Source organism: Benincasa hispida, chromosome 4 (assembly GCF_009727055.1).
Source record: "Benincasa hispida cultivar B227 chromosome 4, ASM972705v1, whole genome shotgun sequence".
In the NCBI taxonomy this organism is placed as follows: Eukaryota; Viridiplantae; Streptophyta; class Magnoliopsida; order Cucurbitales; family Cucurbitaceae; genus Benincasa; species Benincasa hispida.
Genome location: NC_052352.1, coordinates 60,671,384 through 60,690,384, shown reverse-complemented (window position 1 = coordinate 60,690,384; position 19,001 = coordinate 60,671,384). Strand labels below are relative to the sequence as shown.

Below are 19,001 nucleotides of genomic sequence, written 5' to 3'. Positions count from 1 at the left end.
AGGAACACTTAGAGGAAAGTGTTGGTTGTATAAGTGGTGATGCATTTGTGAGGAACAGTTGGAAGCATTGCATGAGCCAAAGTCTCAAGGAAATTCCTAAGTGTTAAACCTACAGCAAGGTATGCATTGAGTAAAAGTCTTCTAGAGGAAGGCTAAACACAAGGCTTACTTAAGGGTTAGTCTCAAAAAGGAGACCTATGCTAGTAGTTAATATATGCTTTTGTGTCCACAGGATTGACACCAGTGATAGAAGCATATCGACCCTTGAGGAGTAGTCCTAAAAGTTATGAATGACTAAATATTTATAATGTTTTAAAGAAACCATGTTTTAAGAAAGATGATTCTCATGCTAGTTAGTTTTACAAAGTAGTTTCCAAGCAAACCATGAGTTATGTTTTAAACGCATGCCATGTATGAAAGTTTATTGAAAAACTATTTATGTGTGTTTAAATACACCAAGCATACGTTAGTACCTTTAAAGACATGTTTTCTATGTGTTATGCTTTACATACTTTAAAGAGAAAATCATAGTATGACTAGTTTTACTTGAAGCTCGATACTGAAGGACATTTGAGAAGGTATTCGAGCAGCTCGATACTAAGGGACATTTGAAAAAGTGTCTGAGCATAAGTATCTAAGGTATGACGGTACTTAGTTATGATCACGTGCACGTAGGTAGTGAAAGTCAGAGATTGAGCAAAAGAGTTTTCTCTTGACTAAGTCAGAGATTAAGCAAAAGGGTTCTCTCTTGATTAAGCAATTGATATTGGGATTTAACCACAGCAGGGTTATTCTCAACTAAGTAACAGTTAATGTTTTATGATAAAAACATCTTTACATGTTTTATGCTTGGAAAATGTTTATATCTCAGTACAAGATTACTGTAGAGATTTATATTTCAGTTTGATTTCTTTATTGAGACTTATGCATGAGAATCAGTTTTCTTTCTTAAGTCACTTATTGGGCTAACAAGCTCACCCCGTTTTCAAATATTTTTCTTTCCCCCAGGTAGCGGTCAAATCCTTAGGAGGTAGCTCTGCATCTGCTCTGTCAGTCAAGGACAAAAGTTATTATAACCCGTCTGCTAGGTGGTTACTGTAAATATTGTACACATGTTATAGATATTCATATAAGGACTAAGTTTTGGATATCAAGACTTATAAAACTTATAATGTAATCTCAATAAATGTTTTGTGTTTAACACTTAATGTTGTTTAACCATAGAGACAGCCCCTATGTTTGAGATTGCATGTTGGTATTAGATTATTTCCGCTAGAGTTATTACGCAGTAAATGTCAACAAAAGGGTTGATAACTATTACAATCATGTCCTTTCCTAGGCTCAGAGAGTAGTCTAGGAAGGGATGTGACAATTTAACTGTTTCCAACAACTCCAATTGTCAACAGGAGTTTACCACTATACTTACCCCTTAAATGTGTTTCATCCATAATTAAAACATGGTGAAGTGCAATTCAAAAACCCCTTAATGAAAACACCCAAAGCTATGAAGACATGCTTGAAATACCTATCTTCCTACAGTTCATATGCAAAGGTTGAACCATGATTTGCAAGTTTTAGGGCTTCACTGAATCTGGGTAACATTTTGTAAGATCCTTCTGGTGACCCCCTAACTAGCGTAAACGCTTCTTCCCTTGCCCTCCATGCCTTGTCATGACTTAAACTTACACCATACTTCTATTTTATGTCTATCACAATGTCTTTCAATATATACAAACGACTAACATCTTTAACCTTTGACTTTGTTGAATGTCTAAGGACCCAACTAGAAGTTTGTCTATAACCGTTAGTCAAGATTTCATTTTTACATGTATAGATATTATCGTACTTAGAAATCCTAAATATTTCACAACTTTACAATTTAACGGCTTTGAATCTCCATTTGTATTCTTCAATAATGCATCTAACTTTGTATAGTTTAGTGTTCGACTTCTTCACCATAAATTGAAAATTACCTCTAATTGCTGACATAGACAACCACATATTTAAATCCTTTTTAAATAAAAATATGTCACCAACTTCTACATCTTCATAAGAATAAGACTAACATGGCATGACAATTGTGTTACTGGGTGGATGTGAGTTAGGACATGTTGCATATGCAACAGGTTGTTCTTCTGCATTATGTGTATCACCGTAAGTGTTATTTCCATCAACCATTACATCTACACCATCGCATGTCTCCCTCCAAGACCAATCATTGAAATATCGAGTTTGAGATGTATGGTCAACATCATCTCCCAAGTTATGTGTCACCAAATTAGTAGGCAACAAACTAAGTGATGGGCTTAGACCGAGATATGTAGGGGACGATGGAATGTCCTGTTTCATCTTGTAAGGGACTGACCTAGATGTTGATGGGATTTCTTCAGTTTGTTAGATAGATGAATTGTTGGGATGAAATCCTTAATTACTTGAACACTTTGGAAGAATGGATACGTAAAAAGGTAGTACTGAGGCCTCTTCCCATGTCAGGAATGTGTGAAGATCTTCATTATTTTAAATGACAAATGCAGGAGCTTTGGACCTCGATTGGAGTATACATCTAATAACAAGATTTTATTCAACTGAATTTATATTGCTTATACTGTAAACCTCGGTCAATAATTCATTGTACATCTTTCCAATCTCTATGTCAAACCCCCTCAACTCTCCTCCATTGTAGTATTTTCTCTTTCATTCCAAACACTATCAAAACAAATCCAAACGTAAGACATTCCCTATAATTTATAAGAAAATAACATTAAAATGGGTAATATAATACAATTAAATTTAAAAAATTGAACAAAAAAGAAAAAAAATAAAAACCATGTCATTGACCTAGTTCAGCAAACATCGGGCCAAAAAATAGTAGCGTAGTAAAATATGGACCCGGCCTAAGACTCGGTCAGGGCACGCCCAGGTCACCTCCACCTCCCCCGATATTATGCTACGCTTTCTCCCATTGAGCCCAATCATACCCAACCAGGGCATGAACGGGTCACCTCCAACTCCCTTGTACCAAGCCACTCTTTCTCCAATTAAGTCCAGTCCATACTTGACCAGGGCACAATCGGGTAGCCTCCACCTCACCTGGTACTAGGCCACTCTTTCTCCCATTAAGCTTGATCCATACTCGGCCAGGAAACGACCGAGTCGCCTCTGCCTCCACCTTCCCCCGTACCAGGCTAACCCCACTAGTCACCCAGTCTCGCCTGGCTGGGCCTACACATACGTGGCCCAATGTCAACCACTCATCATACTTACTCGGTCTCGACCTAGTAACTCTAATAAGAAGCCCAGTTGGGTTTCTTCAAAAAATTTGATATCTTTATTTTTTTTAAAAAAAAAATAAACTATTTTTTTAGCAATTATTATAAAAGACATTGATTTGGTAGGTATATAATTACTAGTTGAATCAAATAATTATCAGTGAGGACTAATTGACATTAGAAAAAATAAACGATAAACAAGCAAGTATCGTTAATTCGAAACGAAAACAAGTGAATGAATATAACATGAAAGAAATAATCGACTACAATACAAAATGAAATAATACCATTTATCACAACTTTCGTGAAGGACAATTTTGAGAGGAGAAATTTTGGGTTGTGGAGAGAATTTTGTGAAAACCTTATTGAGAATTTTTTTTTTTTTTTTTTTTTTGTGGGTAATGGGATTATTGTTAGGTAGGGTTGTAAAACAGTTAATTTCTTGAGAATTTGGTTGTTGAATTAAGTATGATGAATTTAATGAAGTAGTGAGAATACAAGAGAAATTACACATTTAAAGTTTTCAATGCTTACATCATTTTCATCATCAAGAAGTCCAAAAAAACAAGTTTTTCAAAAAGTGTTCAAAATTCCCAAAAAAAAAAAAATCCACTAAAGGGTAAAAATGCCAATTTCCCTTTTCCTTTCTCTTTCCCCTTCACTTCTCCCTTCTTCCCTCTTTCTAGACCTTCTTAATATTGATTACCACTTATTAGACCTTCTTCATGCTTCAAGTCCACAAGTAACGGACATTAAATGATAAATAATTAAATTTAAGGGTGACAAGAGAAATAACAAATTTAAGATTTCATTTAGAAAAATTGCAAAAAGGTTTCAAAATTTTAAACATAACAAAACGAATTTAAATAATAGAAAATACTAATTAGTAAATGACCAAACTATCCAAAGAAAAATAAAACTGAATTTAAAGGAGAATGCAAAGGGGTGATGCTTCAAAAACAACTTGGAAATAACAAATACACTTTACCTAATCATTTTCAAAGCAAACAAAATTGAAATCTCAACTAAAACCTAAAAAGTAAACTAGAAACATTATTGATCCGCTTTAGAAACTAAACTCCATGCTTGTTGAATCTGTGTTGTCAAATGCTGGTAATTTAATCTTTTGTATGATAGCTTTCATAGTAAAATCCTTTCAATCGCTGTTATCTTCTCAACTTTTACTACCATAGGCCGCAATCATTTCTTTAATTTCATAAATCAACTTTCAATCATCTCAATAATGTAATTAGAAGGTTTAAAAGAAGGATATGTATCTGGTGTATATTATTCAAATATAGTGTCTTTTCATAATCAAGAGACTCGATGAGACATCATTCACCACCTACAACTCATTTTGGGGGAGTCATATAAAACTAACATCAACCATAATATATCTTTATCTTCAATGATCCTAATAATATTCCATTTCTAAGAACCATCCCGATTGTTAGCTCTCAAAAAGAGCTATTATTCCTAACTTAATTCGGACTCGTTAGTGGATTTTATGTGTTTATTTCCCTATTTTGTAGAGGTAAAATTAATCATTTGGTGAAGAACGGGGTTAATTTGAAACAATTTGGAGTTGATTTGAATATCCAAGCTTCAAAGGAATTGAAAAGACCAAAATATGCCATTGAGTTCCACCGAGAATGATTAACCATCGAGCATCATCGAGTACCATCGAGTAAAAGGCTGTCAAGTAATCAAGAAAATGCTACCAAGTCAACGAGCATTGAGTATCGAGTCGTCGAGCATCGAGTAGCGAGTATTTGGTAGTGGACGCAACGTTGCAACACTACTCCAAGCGTCGTAACGCTCCGATGTTGCATCACCGCCAGCATCCCAACACATCTCAACGTTGAACTCCAACACTTGAAGGTAGAAGCATCAGCATTGCAACGCTGTAAAGAATGACGAACATGGAGCTGAGCGCGCGTGCAAGTGAGCGTTGGACTTCTTGTCGGATGCTTCCCTCCCACCGCATCAGTGTTGCAACGCTGCGTCGATCATTATAAATTCCTCTTCTCGACCCTCGGTTGAAGAATGTTGATTCTTGGAGGTGAATTCATGGAGGCTGAAGTCAGACTTCCTTCTTCTTCTATTCCCTTTAGTTTTTAGTATCCTTAGGTTAGTTTTGCTTTTTATTTTGGGTTGTAGTTGATGGATTGGAGGTTCGTTCTTGATTTGTCAATGAATTGAGAGGTAATCTCTATCTAATTTCTTTGAGCAAGATCCTTATGTTAATTTCTTGAAGGTTTTCTAATTAATTTAACTATACTCTTGTGAATTCTTTGGATGAATTCATTTTAAATATTAATAAAGTTGAATTCATTTTAAATATTAATAGAGTATTCTTATGACAAATTAATTTGTTGAAATTCTTGTTTGCAAAATCGTCATAGCCTATGCAATATTGATTGATGTAACATTAGGATCGCATGTGTGAAGCCTAGACTTTTTCTGACCAAATGCATGTATGCCCTAATATAATATTTTCCAAATAAATCATGCTACAAGATATGACTTTCTGGCTTGTAGTATGTCTCAACAATTGAACCATTTCTAGGGGTTGATAGATTCAGTATAATTAATTGATGCCTAATGAAAGAAATTGCATAAGGACTCTCCCATGCTCTAGAAATTAGATAGACTCCTATCCTAGATTACATTTACCCTTTTATTTCAATTTCACGCATGTTATCTCTTCCACATCAAAACCCCTCATTTATCGCTCTAGTTAGAAAATTAACTTAACGAAACCAATCGAGCTTCTCTGCGGATCGACTCGGACTTACCACAGTTGCTACGTTTTAGTAGTAATAGGAGTAATTTGGTACTTAAAAATTTCTTTTGTTTCAGTTAGGAGTCAAATTAACGACATCGATCCCCGATCCGAACATCGATACATAGTTAAACGAGAAATATTTTGATTGATAGAGGAAAAAAGCTTATTTTGAATGTATTGCACAAAATATTAGTTGTAACAAGGATATTAGTTCTAACAAGTTTTGTTATTTTTGTTAATATTCTCATTGGTAGTTAACTGCTCCTTTTCTCATTGGTTATACATATATATAATGTATTTTTTCCTGTTATTGGAATAATAAGAGAGAAAGTCTTATTTACTTTTTGGTCTTTTCCACTTCTAATATGGTATCGGGGAGAGAAAACTCCTCAAATCCCTAAATTTTTCCCTTCTCCTTCCCGCGCGAAGTCAAAATGACCTTTCTCGAGACGCCTTTTCGTCCTCCGACCGATCCATCTTCCTCAGCCGATTTTCCTGCTACTGGGCTTCACCTCTCTCATCCAGATCAGTACACTCCCTACGCTCTTCATCACAGTGATACTTCCAATCTTGTTCTTGTTTCTGAACTTCTCACCGACGACAACTACGTTTCTTGGAGTAGATCGATGGTTCTTGCCCTTTCCATCTGAAACAAACTTGGTTTCATCGATGGTTCTCTCCCTCAACCCACAGGTGATTTTCTTCCCTTATGGATTCACAACAATAATGTTGTTGTTGCTTGGATTCTAAACTATGTTTTTAAGAGTATTTCTTCAAGTATTCTCTTCACCAAGTCGGCTCGAGCAATATGGCTTGATCTTCAAGATCGTTTCCAAAGACGCAATGGACCTCGTATTTTTCATCTCAAACGAGAGTTATCCAGCCTCAAGAAATATCAAGACTCCATCCCTATGTATTTTACTAAAATGAAGAGTTTTGGGGATAAATATGTTTCCTATCGCCCTAGTTGTACTTGTGGGCAGTGTACCTGTGGCGACATCAAATCCATGGAAGATTTTCTTCAATTCAAGTATCTCCTCTGTTTTCTGATGGGGCTAAACGACAGTTTCAACCACACCCGTTCTCAGATTCTTCTCATGGACCCACCCCCGCCTATTAACAAGGCATTTTCTTTTGTTATTCAACAAGAACAACATCAATCCCTTGCTAATCCCCCTTCTCCTGCTGTTACATTGGCTGTGCAGAAAAATGATAACCCCTTGTAACAGAGTAATCATCAGCCCTCTTCGAAGCAGAACAAAGGTCGTCCTGTTTGTACCTATTGCAACATCACCGGTCATACTGCTGATAAATGCTATAAGTTCCATAGATATCCACCAGGTTATAAGCATAAAGGATGCTCCAATCAGGTTCATAAGCAACATTCTTCCTCCAATTCATCTGTTAATCCTGTTGATTCTACCTCTTCCTCATCCCCTATTCCATCTGGAAATATGATTACCAATGACACACTTCAGCAACTCCTCACTATGCTGCAGTCCAAGCCTAATATGGCCAAGGTCAATACTGGTTCAGTCACACATGTAGCAGGTATTTGTTCTCAAATTCTCTCTAATCATGAATGGATCATTGATTCTGGGTCTTCTACATATATATGTTTCCAAAAGCATTTATTTCACGAGCTACAACCGACTAGTACTACTATTGTTCTGCCTGATAACACAAGAATTTCAGTATCTTTTTTTGGCACCGTCACACTTTTTGGGTTACTTCATCTTCATCATGTTCTATATGTTCCAGAATTTCAATACAACTTACTTTCTATCAGTGCTTTAACATCCGATGGTAATGTCTCTATCCATTTCTCCACTGATTCTTGTGATACTCAGGCAAAGTCCACTTTGAAGACGATTGGCAAGGGTAGGTTACGTGATGGTTTGTATATTGTTGAGCAACCTCACATCAGTACAGTACCTTCTCACGTTATTAATGCTGCTTCTTCCAATAATTCTTCCTTATGGCATGCCAGGTTTGGACATCCATCCCTATCTCGATTATCTACTTTGAAACATGTTTTACATCTTGATTCTGTTTCTCTGTATAGCACATTTCCTTGTGATATTTGTCCTTTAGCAAAACAAAAGAAATTGTCTTTTGAATCGAATAATAATAGATCATCTGCTGTGTTTTATTTGATTCATGCTGATATTTGGGGTCCGTTTTCTACACCTAGTCATGCTGGACATAAATTTTTCCTTATTATAGTAGATGATCACAGTTGTTTCACTTGGGTCTTCATGTTAAAATCCAAGTCTGATGTTTTGAAGATTATACCTCAGTTCTTTTCTTATGTTGAGACTCAGTATGATAAGAAAATCAAAGTGTTTCGTTCTGATAATGCTCCTGAGCTTTCCTTTGTTGAGTTTTTCTTACAAATAAGGGTTTTACATCAATATTCTTGTGTGAGTAGACCATAATAGAATTTTGTAGTTGAACGTAAGCATCAACATTTGTTAAATGTTTCCAGAGCATTGTTCTTTCAATTTAGAATCCCTCTCAAATTTTGGAATGAATATGTTTTGACTGTAGTATATCTTATTACCAGAACACCTTCACCTATTTTGGGTTGGAAAACACCTTATGAGTTGTTGCAGGGTATTTTGGCTGGTTATTCTCTTATCAGAACTTTTGGGTGCCTGTGTTTTGCTTCTACTTTGTCTCATGGTCGATCCAAGTTTGCTCCAAGGGCTGTCCCTGTTGTCTTTATTAGTTATCCCCCATAAAGGCTTACAAACTTTTTGATATCACTAGTAACAAGTTCTTTGTTTCCCAAGATGTTGTTTTCCATGAACATTTATTCCCTTTTCATAAAGTGACCTTGAACCGACCCTTTTCAGCATATTTTCCTTCCTATAGCCCTTGATAATGATTTTTCAGCCCACCCTCCCACTGCACCCACCTTACCTCCCACTCCCATTGAACCTTTTTCTTCTACCAATCCTTCCCCATCCATTCCTTGTTTGGTACCTCCTACAACTACATCTTCAGTCTTTTCACTTGTCACATCCCCCTCCCTTTCCACTGATCTTTCATCTCAGCAGCCTTCCCCCTCATCCAACCTAAATACTCTACCCCTCGCTGCATCTATAAGGACATCCAGACCACTCAAACCCCCTTCCTACCTTAAAGACTATCACTGCAGCCTCACAACCCAAACTTCTCTTCCCAGTTTTTCTACTCGATATCCCATACACTCATCCTTTTCTTATGATCACCTCTCCCTTGTCTTTCGTACCTTTTCCATTACCATCTCCTCTCATTATGAACCGTAGTTTTATCATCGAGCCATACCTTATGACCATCGAGACAGCTATGAAGCTTGAACTGCAAGCCATGGAAGACAACGATACTTGGGAGGTTCTTCCTTTGCCTCCATCCAAACATAGCATCGGTTGCAAGTGGGTGTATAAAATCAAACATCGTGTAGATGGTTCCATTGAGAGATACAAAACTCGGCTTGTTGCTAAAGGATATACTCAACATGAGGGTTTGGATTTTCTTGAGACATTTTCTCCTATGGCAAAATTAGTCACTGTTCGAGTTCTTCTTGTTTTAGCTGTCACCTATCAATGGCTTCTGGTTCAACTAGATGTCAACAACGCTTTTCTTCATGGAGATTGTTTGAAGAAGTATATATGGACCTTCCACTTGGATATACACCTAAGGTTCATCACAAAGGCAAGCTTGTTTGCAGATTAAAGAAGTCTATATATGGTCTCAAGCAGGCTTCAAGGCAATGGTTTGCCAAATTTTCTAATGTTTTGGTTTTTCTTGGCTTTCAACAGTCTAAAGTCGATTGCTCTCTGTTTGTTCGCGGTTCTGGTTCTAGTTTTCTTGCTTTATTGGTGTATGTTGATGACATTGTCATTACTGGTGCAGATGTCAAACTTATTGATGAACTTAAACAAGTTTTACATGTTGCTTTTAAGCTCAAATACCTTTGATCGTTGAAGTATTTTATGGGCCTTGAGCTTGCTCATTCATCTCAAGATATTTCTATTTCTCAACGGCATTATACACTTTAAATCCTCGAAGATGCTGGTCTTCTTGGTGCTAAGCCGGTAAATCTCCCCATGGATTTGACTGTTAAGCTTTGACATTCTGACCAGGAAGTTCTTGATTATCCTTCTCCCTATAAAAGACTGGTTGGTCGCCTTTTCTACTTGACTATTTCACGGTCGAACATTGTGTTTGCTGTTAATAAACTTAGTCAATTTGTGGCCAAACCGTGCAAAGCTCATTTATCTGCAGCATATCAACTCTTGCGCTATCTGAAATTAGCTCCTGGCCAAGGTGTTTTGATCTCCCCTGCTGATTCTTTTCAGCTACACGCCTTTGCTGACTCTGATTGGGCATCTTGCCCTAATACACGAAAGTCTACAACAGGTTATTGTTTTTTTTTTTTTTTGGGCAGTTCTCTTGTTTCATGGAAGTCTAAGAAGCAGAATGTGGTTTCAAGATCTCCTGCAGAGGCTGAATATCGAGCCCTTGCTTCCACAACCTGTGAACTTGTTTGGCTTCAATCTCTTCTTCATGATCTTCTCCTCCCTATTCATCAACCTTCTTTGCTCTATTGTGATAATCAAGTTAATATTCACCTTGCCAATAACCCTATTTTTCATGAGAGGACTAAACATATCGAGCTTGACTATCATTTTGTTCGAGATAAAGTTGCTGATGGTTTTGTTAAGCTACTGCCCATCCGATCTATACATCAACTTGTCGATAGCTTCTTGTTGATAGCTTCACTAAAGCTCTTCCCTTTCCACTGTTTTCTGCTATAAAATCCAAGTTGGATTTGTCTAACATTTTCAATCCAACTTGAGGGGGATATTAGTTGTAACAAATTTTGTTATTTTTGTTAATATTCTCATTGGTAGTTAACTACTCCTTTCCTCATTGGTTGTACATATATATAATGTATTTTTCCTATCATTGGAATAATAAGAGAGAAAGTCTTATTTACTTTTTGGCCTTTTCCACTTCTAATATAAAAGCCTTAAGAAGCCGAAAATCATGATACTGAAAATTTTCATCTCATCTATCATCAAACAAAAGTCTAATTTATTGAAGAGCCACAACACTAATAATAAATTTAAGGTAGACAATTTATTATTAAACAATAGCTATTATCGATTCTCAGATTTACGATCAACAGAAAAAGAACCTTAAAATCGTTAAGAACAAAAGTTTATTATTAATATAATAGTTATATAAATATGGTTTATATAATAATCCTATATTATTAAATTAATTTTAAAAAGTAAACTAAATTACCTATTATTTGAGAAAGAACGTAAAACAATATTATTAGATTGTTAGATTAAATTTTGAAAAGTGTAAACTATGTAAACAATAATAATGTAAACGAAAAAATGTATGAAGAATTCAAAAAACAATCTGATAAAAAAAAAAGTAGTTTCGAACAGATTTTGACGGAGGAAAATCAAAGAAATCTTTAGTTTAAATTAGAAAAAAAATATTTTATTTAAATCAGAAACAATATTTGATATAAATTAGAAATAAGGTTATTTAAAATTTAATAACTCAATATTTCAAATACGGTGTATGTGTAAATGTTGATTAATTGATCCCCATAACTCAATATTACAATCACCCTATATTTGTAAATGTTGATTAGTTCATGTCCAGAACTAGTGGAGGGCAAACCAGAAATATGCAAAGTTCCTACACGTGTAGGCCACCTCTTTTGTTAAAATTCTTATTGAATTTGAATTTTTTCATATTTACAAATCAAGCCTCAAACCTTGTTATATAATGTAATTTACCTTCATCTATCAACTTAAATTTCTGGATAAATCAATAATTTAAAAACGTATTGATACTGTTCGACTATTCATCACTTGCTTCAATGAATGTTTATACTCACACTTCAAGCAACTAACCAACCGTTTATCACCTACTCCGACAAATCCTACATGCCCGTGCTTATATCCACCTTCCAATCGTTTATCACAAGCACGGGGATCTAAGGGAGAAATGCAAGGATTTGCTCTACTTCTAATGTTTGAAGACAAAAAAGAGAAATAGGAGTGCAATCACAAAGAGACAAATTGATGCAATCGTCATAAAGAATTTCATTAGCCTTGTTTACTTCATATGGAAACTTAATGAATTATAAGTAATTACCATGATATCCTTTCATATTTCGAATTAATTAAAACATGATAACTAAATAATATATTGTAAAGTTGAAACACCCTTAATAAACTTTATTTACTATTCAAATTTTTATATTTTAAAATATTAACACTTAAATTAAAATTAAAAATGCATAATTTTAACAAATAATAGAACTACAAAGTTCGTGATTGCTAACATGCTAGTTCATCAATTCTCTCACAATAATTAAAATTTCAATTTAGAAAAACACATCACCTTTCTATAAACACATCAAAAAGAATTTAAACAAAATCTAACGTTTATAGTATCGATACTCGGTATATTGCAATTGTAAAAAAAAAAAAAAAAAAAAAAAAAAAAAAGAACATGTAATCAGAAAGTAAGGAACCCTAGAAAAAGACTTAACAGTCATCATTGTCATTATCACTCGAACAAAATGGTAAAATCAATATTTATAATCGTACGATAACTGACCATTTAGACCACAACTACTGTTACCGATTTTAACCGTTGGAATAGTAATTGATGACATATGAGAACAAAATCTGAAAAATCTTTAAAATGTCCACATAAAAAGATTGGTGAGCCCACACAATTTTAAAATGCAATCAGATTAAGCACCCTCACCTCCACAATCAGATTATGGATGGAGATTACAAATTTCGTTCTAGGGTTCATAGTACATTACAATTATATAATATTAGTGAACAACAACAAAATATTATATAACTCTAAAGTAACTACAATGGATAGCACTTTTATGACAATCAAGCCCAAAGTACGAGCGAATATAACACAATACAAAAAAACCTATATATATAACAAAATTTGGATTTAACTCTCAGTGTCTATCAATGATAGACTATATCACGGAAATAGGTCTATCAAAAAGAGTCTACCACTATTAGGAGTCTATTAACAATATAGTTTATCATTAATAGATTTTGCTATATTTGCAATTCTTTAGAAATGTTACTATATAATATATACTTAATTATTAATTCTAAAAGTGTTATCCATTGCACTTATTCTAATAACTAAATGTATAGTAACATTTTTAAAGAATTATAAATATAACAAAATCTATCACTTATAGACTTTATCAACTATAGATTTCTCCGGGTGATACATTCTGTTGCTGATAGATTCTTTCAATAATATAGTCTATCACCGATAGACTTCGAGAGCTAAATTTAAATTTTGCTACATATGCAAATTATTTTGCATTGTGTTATAAGTGATAATACTTTGAGTTTGATTGCTATATTTACAATTGTCTTATAACTCTATTAGTTGCAAATTAAAAGAAAGCATAATCTAGCCTAACAGTTAAACCTCAAAGACAATGGTAGAACCAAAATATATTAAAAGATAAACAAGAACGTAATTACAAAATAAAACTAAATGTACACAAAAAAAAAATTGAAAAACCTACCGACCGACCGATGTATAAATATTATTTTTTAAAAAAAATTGATCTAAAAAATAAGCCTCTACCATCAACCCAAGCTCAAACCTATTGCCTTAGTATTGATTTAATATTTTCTTTTTTTATGTTGCCTAAATTCCAAACTCAATACATGATTGATTTAAATTTAAAAAAGTTGTAAACTATGTTAACCTAACAATAACACTTCATCAATTCATCTTTGTTTTCATTCACTTTGGCTTTGTTTGAAAAAGAAAAACCGACAAAACCGACCGACCATCGATCGGATTTCACGCACTTCTTTTGAGCGGTTTTTGATGTCGATTTTCTCCCAAAACCGTCATCAACTGACCAATGCACACCCCTAAAACGAGATTCTTGAACCCTCCTTTTGAAAATTCTCTCAAGCCCCTAAATCACTCACCAAAATATTGCTTTCTTTCTCGTTCTCTTCTCTTTATTTACACCAAATTTGATAATAAATCCCTATCTAATTACTAATATACCCTTTCAAAACTCGTTGAGAATACCTGATAGCATTCCTACCAAACAGTTGCAGATCTTGCAACAAACTTGTAAAAATGTTGCAATTGAAAACCGAAATTATAAGTCAATATGATCTAATTGAATAATTGCAACAATTTCATGACCCTAAAAGAATATAACCACTCAAATTAAAAACTCAAATACACAACAACTCCTATTTAGTTCTTGTTATAAAAATTTCACACCAACTCATTAATTGGTTCGCCCGACTCTGTAAACATAGCCGCAAAATGTTAATTTATCATGAACATTAAGCATCTTATGAAAATAAAATAAATAAAAATTGTGATTAATACGAACGTCTATAGTTACATTCTTCAAATATTTCAATTAGATACAAGTTTACACAGTGATCTACAATTACCCAGAGTTTTCCTGTCGAACATTGATTTCCATTTCCATGTTTTCTCAGTCAGATCTCCCCTGCATGTTTTTAACATTCCATATTTGAGAAGGATAAATCAAGATTTCTTCAAAATTTTGAGTTTATAGTATCAGGAAAGTTCTTTATAGAGTATTCCTGTCATGCAAGCCAATTCATACAAAAGTAATACATTAATGTGAATGGGCATAATTGATATTATTAATTATCAATCGACATTCAAATACTTCAAGAAACTATCAATTTATGCCGACTTCAAAGATTTAGTACGTGATTTAATTTTAAAATTGAATTAAGTTCAAGATGAAAAAAACACTCAGAATATCATACTAGACATATCTCTTTAGAACTCAAAAACACATTTGTACAACCTATAGAATAGATCCTATTCAAGTAAGGTCGTAGATATCTATGAGTGTCCGGGCTAGCTAACGCACACCTTGACTAACAAGGGGGAGAAATCGCCTGACTCTACAACATTTGAGTGTCAAGGAGACTCAAAAAGATATTAAATATTAGGTAGGTGGCCACCACAGATTGAACTCATGACCTCTTAATTAATCCTTTATCAAGGTCATACCCCCTATTTACCACTAGACCAATCCACGAAGGTTAAGATAAGTTTACGAAGTTTAGGCAAGGAAGATTACACTCAATAGAGCATTGAAAGGAAACTTAGAGCTTTCTTACCACCCTTGCGGGAACTGAGTGGAGAAAAAAAAGGGGTACTGCAGAGAACTCAAACATTAAAAGAAGATTTGGACTTTGAAGGGTCAACCTTAAGAGACTGGTCAAAAAAGAAAGTCTCAAGGGAGACCGGAGTTCTAGTTAACGAAAAACAAAAGATGGTTGTTGGAAAGAATGGACGAAAAAAGTCCGAGTGCAAAACTGGTGACAAAAACAACATCAGACGTGTAACAGAGTGATAGGAGACTGCTTTCAATGGAAAAAAACAGGGCATTTGGACGATTGCCCCATAAATAGGAATTGGAAACTACTAAGGGAAGGTAACGTCTAGGTCTACTAACAAGCAAGAGGCTGAAGACCCCAACTTAGTGTTGGGTATGGTTATCATCACCAGAATTTCCCCTTTTACATTAACGAGCTGACTCAAATTTGATAGACCCTATAAAAGTGAGTTGTGTGCTTAATGACACTCCTAGAAATGAGTTATAAACAAATAATTTATTTAAGTCTCATCTATTCATTTTTATCAAAACTTGAATCTGAAATTACTCGCAGAAAATTGATTTTGACACATATACCCGTTATTGATTTGGTTTGGGATGCTAAATCTTTTAAGCATGCAAGTTAGATAAACTCCTCAATCTGGCTATAGAATCTCACCCCTGTTATTGCTTAACCTTCAGAGAATCTTCAATGCGTTGGATGAGTTCACGCGCAGCCAAAGCTCCTTCCTGCATATATATAATTCGCATGCATGTTTAAAATAAATAATAAATTAAGCACAAAAAACTAAACATTCGTTTGACTGACATTTCAATAGGGAGGTCTAAAATGTTAAAACATTGTTTATGAGATCTCACTAAAACTAAAAGAAAAGGCAAAATAGTTGTAGCCTAGCAAGAAAGACTAGATAGCATGTGCTAAAGTTAAACGGGAGCAAACTGCACAATGAAAACTTGGGCATACCTTTTTAACTCTTTGAAATAAACTGGGTGCACAAGCAGAGTAAAGATACAGTAGACAATGGTTTCAAAGCAATAAAGGATAAATCTTAATAGAAACTTCGAGTATAAATACAAATTTTCTTGACACAACTAATCATTTGAAGAGCTTCCCATTTCAATTCGACTTAAATGAAATTGAATAAGATTCCGAAACATATATGTCATTTCTTCACGCATAGAGAGTTAGTCATACATTTGATATATCTCCAAATGGCTATAAATAATACAAAGCTTTCACTTACGAATCGGTCAAGGGGTTTTCCATCTTTGAAGAGGATGAATGTAGGCAATGCCTCTATTCTGTATTTATCAGCAATCGCAGGATATTTTTCAGTGTCAATCTTGATCACCTGGACTTTGTCAATCAGTGCCGCACTAACTTGTTCAAGAATAGGAACCATGAACTGACAAGGACCACACCTGCAATAGAGGAGCTATGTTTACTCATCATTTTTATTATTATTATTATTATTGAAACCATTGAGTAAAAGTGAACAAATACACCGGCATACCACATTTTACTCATCATTTAAAAACATTACACTACTTTCTACAACTCATTTTCTCAACAGTCGAGCACTGGCTCATTGCTCCGGAGGAACAATGGCTTATTTTGAAATTATAATTTCAAAATATAATTCCCACAGATTACCAATACCATTGTGAGAGTGAAGGACCAATACCAAAGAACATCTGGCTACATCTTTGGGAAGTTAGTTATGGTGGCATCAATACAACCAACGCATTGATAAAAAAAAAAAAAAAATAGTTCCATGGATTTTGTCCGCCCCTAGCTGGTGCGTTCTTTGTCACAGATATGAAGAATCTCTTATGCACATTTTGGTGCATTGCGATTTTGCACAAGCATTTTGGAATAGAATCAAGATGTGCCTTCAAATATCACATGGTCCTCCCAAATGATCCCCTTATCCTACAGAATATATTGCTCATTGGTCACCCCTTCAAGAAGGAAAGGGAGATTTAATGGACTTTCATCATCAAAGCCTATCTATGGTCCATTTGGATCGAGGCGAAACCATCACATCTTAGGCGACAATGAAATAGACTTCATACCTTTGTTTGATCCCCTTTAGTATAAATCTCTATCTTGGTGTAAATTCACTTCCTATTTTTGTGATTACAATCTTACCTCTCTCATCTCACAATGGAGTAGCACTATGTAATCTCTTACTGCACTAATTACCTTTTGTAATTTAATATCATCAATGAAATTATGATTATTGTTTCTCATAAAAAAAATTGTGATAGTGATATGTGATGAAATATACATAATACTACGACAGCAATGCTCTTATAGAACGAGTACTTTGAAAATAGGTGTGTGCACGCAAGAGAGAAGAGACTAACCAGGTTGCATAGAAGTCGACTAACACAGGTTTGTCAGAGTTGGCCAGTAGATCATCAAAGGAAGAAAATGTTTGGTTCTTCGCTTTGACCTACAGAAGTTAATTTGCACATACAAGTCCATCGTTATACATTACAGCAGTTTGAACTCAAATCGTCATTCATTTTTAAACAACCCACTCCAGAATCAGAAAAAAATATGAATACAGCAGTTGTGATTTTAAGAGCATGAAGCAGAGCGCTAACTACTCAGAGTGAACAATAACGCGGAAAACTACCTAAGAACTGAAATATCGAATGACTCTGAAAAATAATAGAACCAGATAGAAACAAAATCCTAATCTGCAACTAGATGAGCGAACCACGTAGGTTCTAGTTCTGCGTAAGAAGGCAGCAACCACGGTTACAATTAAAATTCAAATAAAAGAAATTCCATAAGTATAAGAAAAACAACTAAATCACATCAGCTTCGTTCTCCAGAATGTTTATAGCTAGAATTAGGCGAAGAAAGCCAAAAATCAATAAGTAGACGCAAAACAAAAGGGGAAGACCATGGATTCCAATTTCGTTATTAGATTCTTCCTTTAAAACGACAAAAAAAATCTATGAAAAGAGATAACTACCACAGGAAAGGATCGAGATCGCGACGGAGCTGAAATCCGAGTGTTTCCAAGTCGGACACGTCGAAGCTGAAGCGGTAGGTGTAGAGAGGAGGAGGAAGAGAATCTGGATGAAGAAGAATCATTTGCAGGCAAGCGATTGGAGCGGTCTGAGGTGAGTAGAGGATAAGCTGAAGTTGAAATGGAGGTCGCCATGTGAAGCTCTCCCAGCTCCAACAATGTCGATAGAGGAAATTCTGTCGTCTGTTTTGGCTTAATCGGACAAGGAAAAGAGAGGAGGAAAAATCTAGTTATATTGTTGGAGATAAATGACAGCCGTTGGATGAAAGGAACAAGAGGAATGCCGAATCTGACGGCTGTGAATCAGAGCATCGACTTTTTTTTACTCAACGGCAGAAATAGAAAAATAAAATGTAAAAACAGGAAAAATATAATATTAGTTAGAAAGACTAGGGGAAAATAATTTAATATTTTATTCTCGGAGGCATTTGGAGGGGTAAGTTCAAGAATAATGTCTTTTTTTTTAAGTAATGATAAAAATAGGATATATAGGAAAGAAATTATAAATGTAAAGTGTACCCTATACTTCACCTAAAACAAATCTATGTGAAAAAAATAGATTTAGCCTTCACTCGTGGTTAGAAATTTGATTCAATTTTTATTTTACCGAATTTCACAGTAAAAAATTCTCCAAAAATATAAAAAGAATACTAAAAAATAAAAGAAGACGGAAGTTGGGAAAAATG

General features: G+C 34.6%; 1 protein-coding gene across 1 annotated transcript; it reads right to left on the bottom strand.

Moving 5' to 3' along the window:
• Positions 1 to 14,434: 14,434 nt before the first annotated feature.
• LOC120074985 (thioredoxin-like protein slr0233) lies at positions 14,435 to 18,529 on the bottom strand. The gene is made up of 5 exons (XM_039028111.1): positions 18,259 to 18,529; positions 17,639 to 17,727; positions 16,513 to 16,690; positions 15,927 to 15,997; positions 14,435 to 14,620 (listed from the first exon to the last, which is right to left on the bottom strand). Exons 1-4 carry the CDS (start codon positions 18,448 to 18,450, stop codon positions 15,932 to 15,934), a joined length of 525 nt encoding a protein of 174 aa, XP_038884039.1. The 5' UTR covers positions 18,451 to 18,529; the 3' UTR covers positions 14,435 to 14,620; positions 15,927 to 15,931.
• Positions 18,530 to 19,001: the final 472 nt, after the last annotated feature.

Coding starts and splice junctions, on each gene's coding strand:
- LOC120074985 (XM_039028111.1), bottom strand. CDS start 18,450: ATGGCGACCTCCATTTCAACTTCAGCTTATCCTCTACTCACCTCAGAC. Junction 17,728..18,258: donor GATCTCGATCCTTTCCTGTG/GTAGTTATCTCT, acceptor TAACTTCTGTAG/GTCAAAGCGAAGAACCAAAC. Junction 15,998..16,512: donor GAAAACCCCTTGACCGATTC/GTAAGTGAAAGC, acceptor ATATATATGCAG/GAAGGAGCTTTGGCTGCGCG.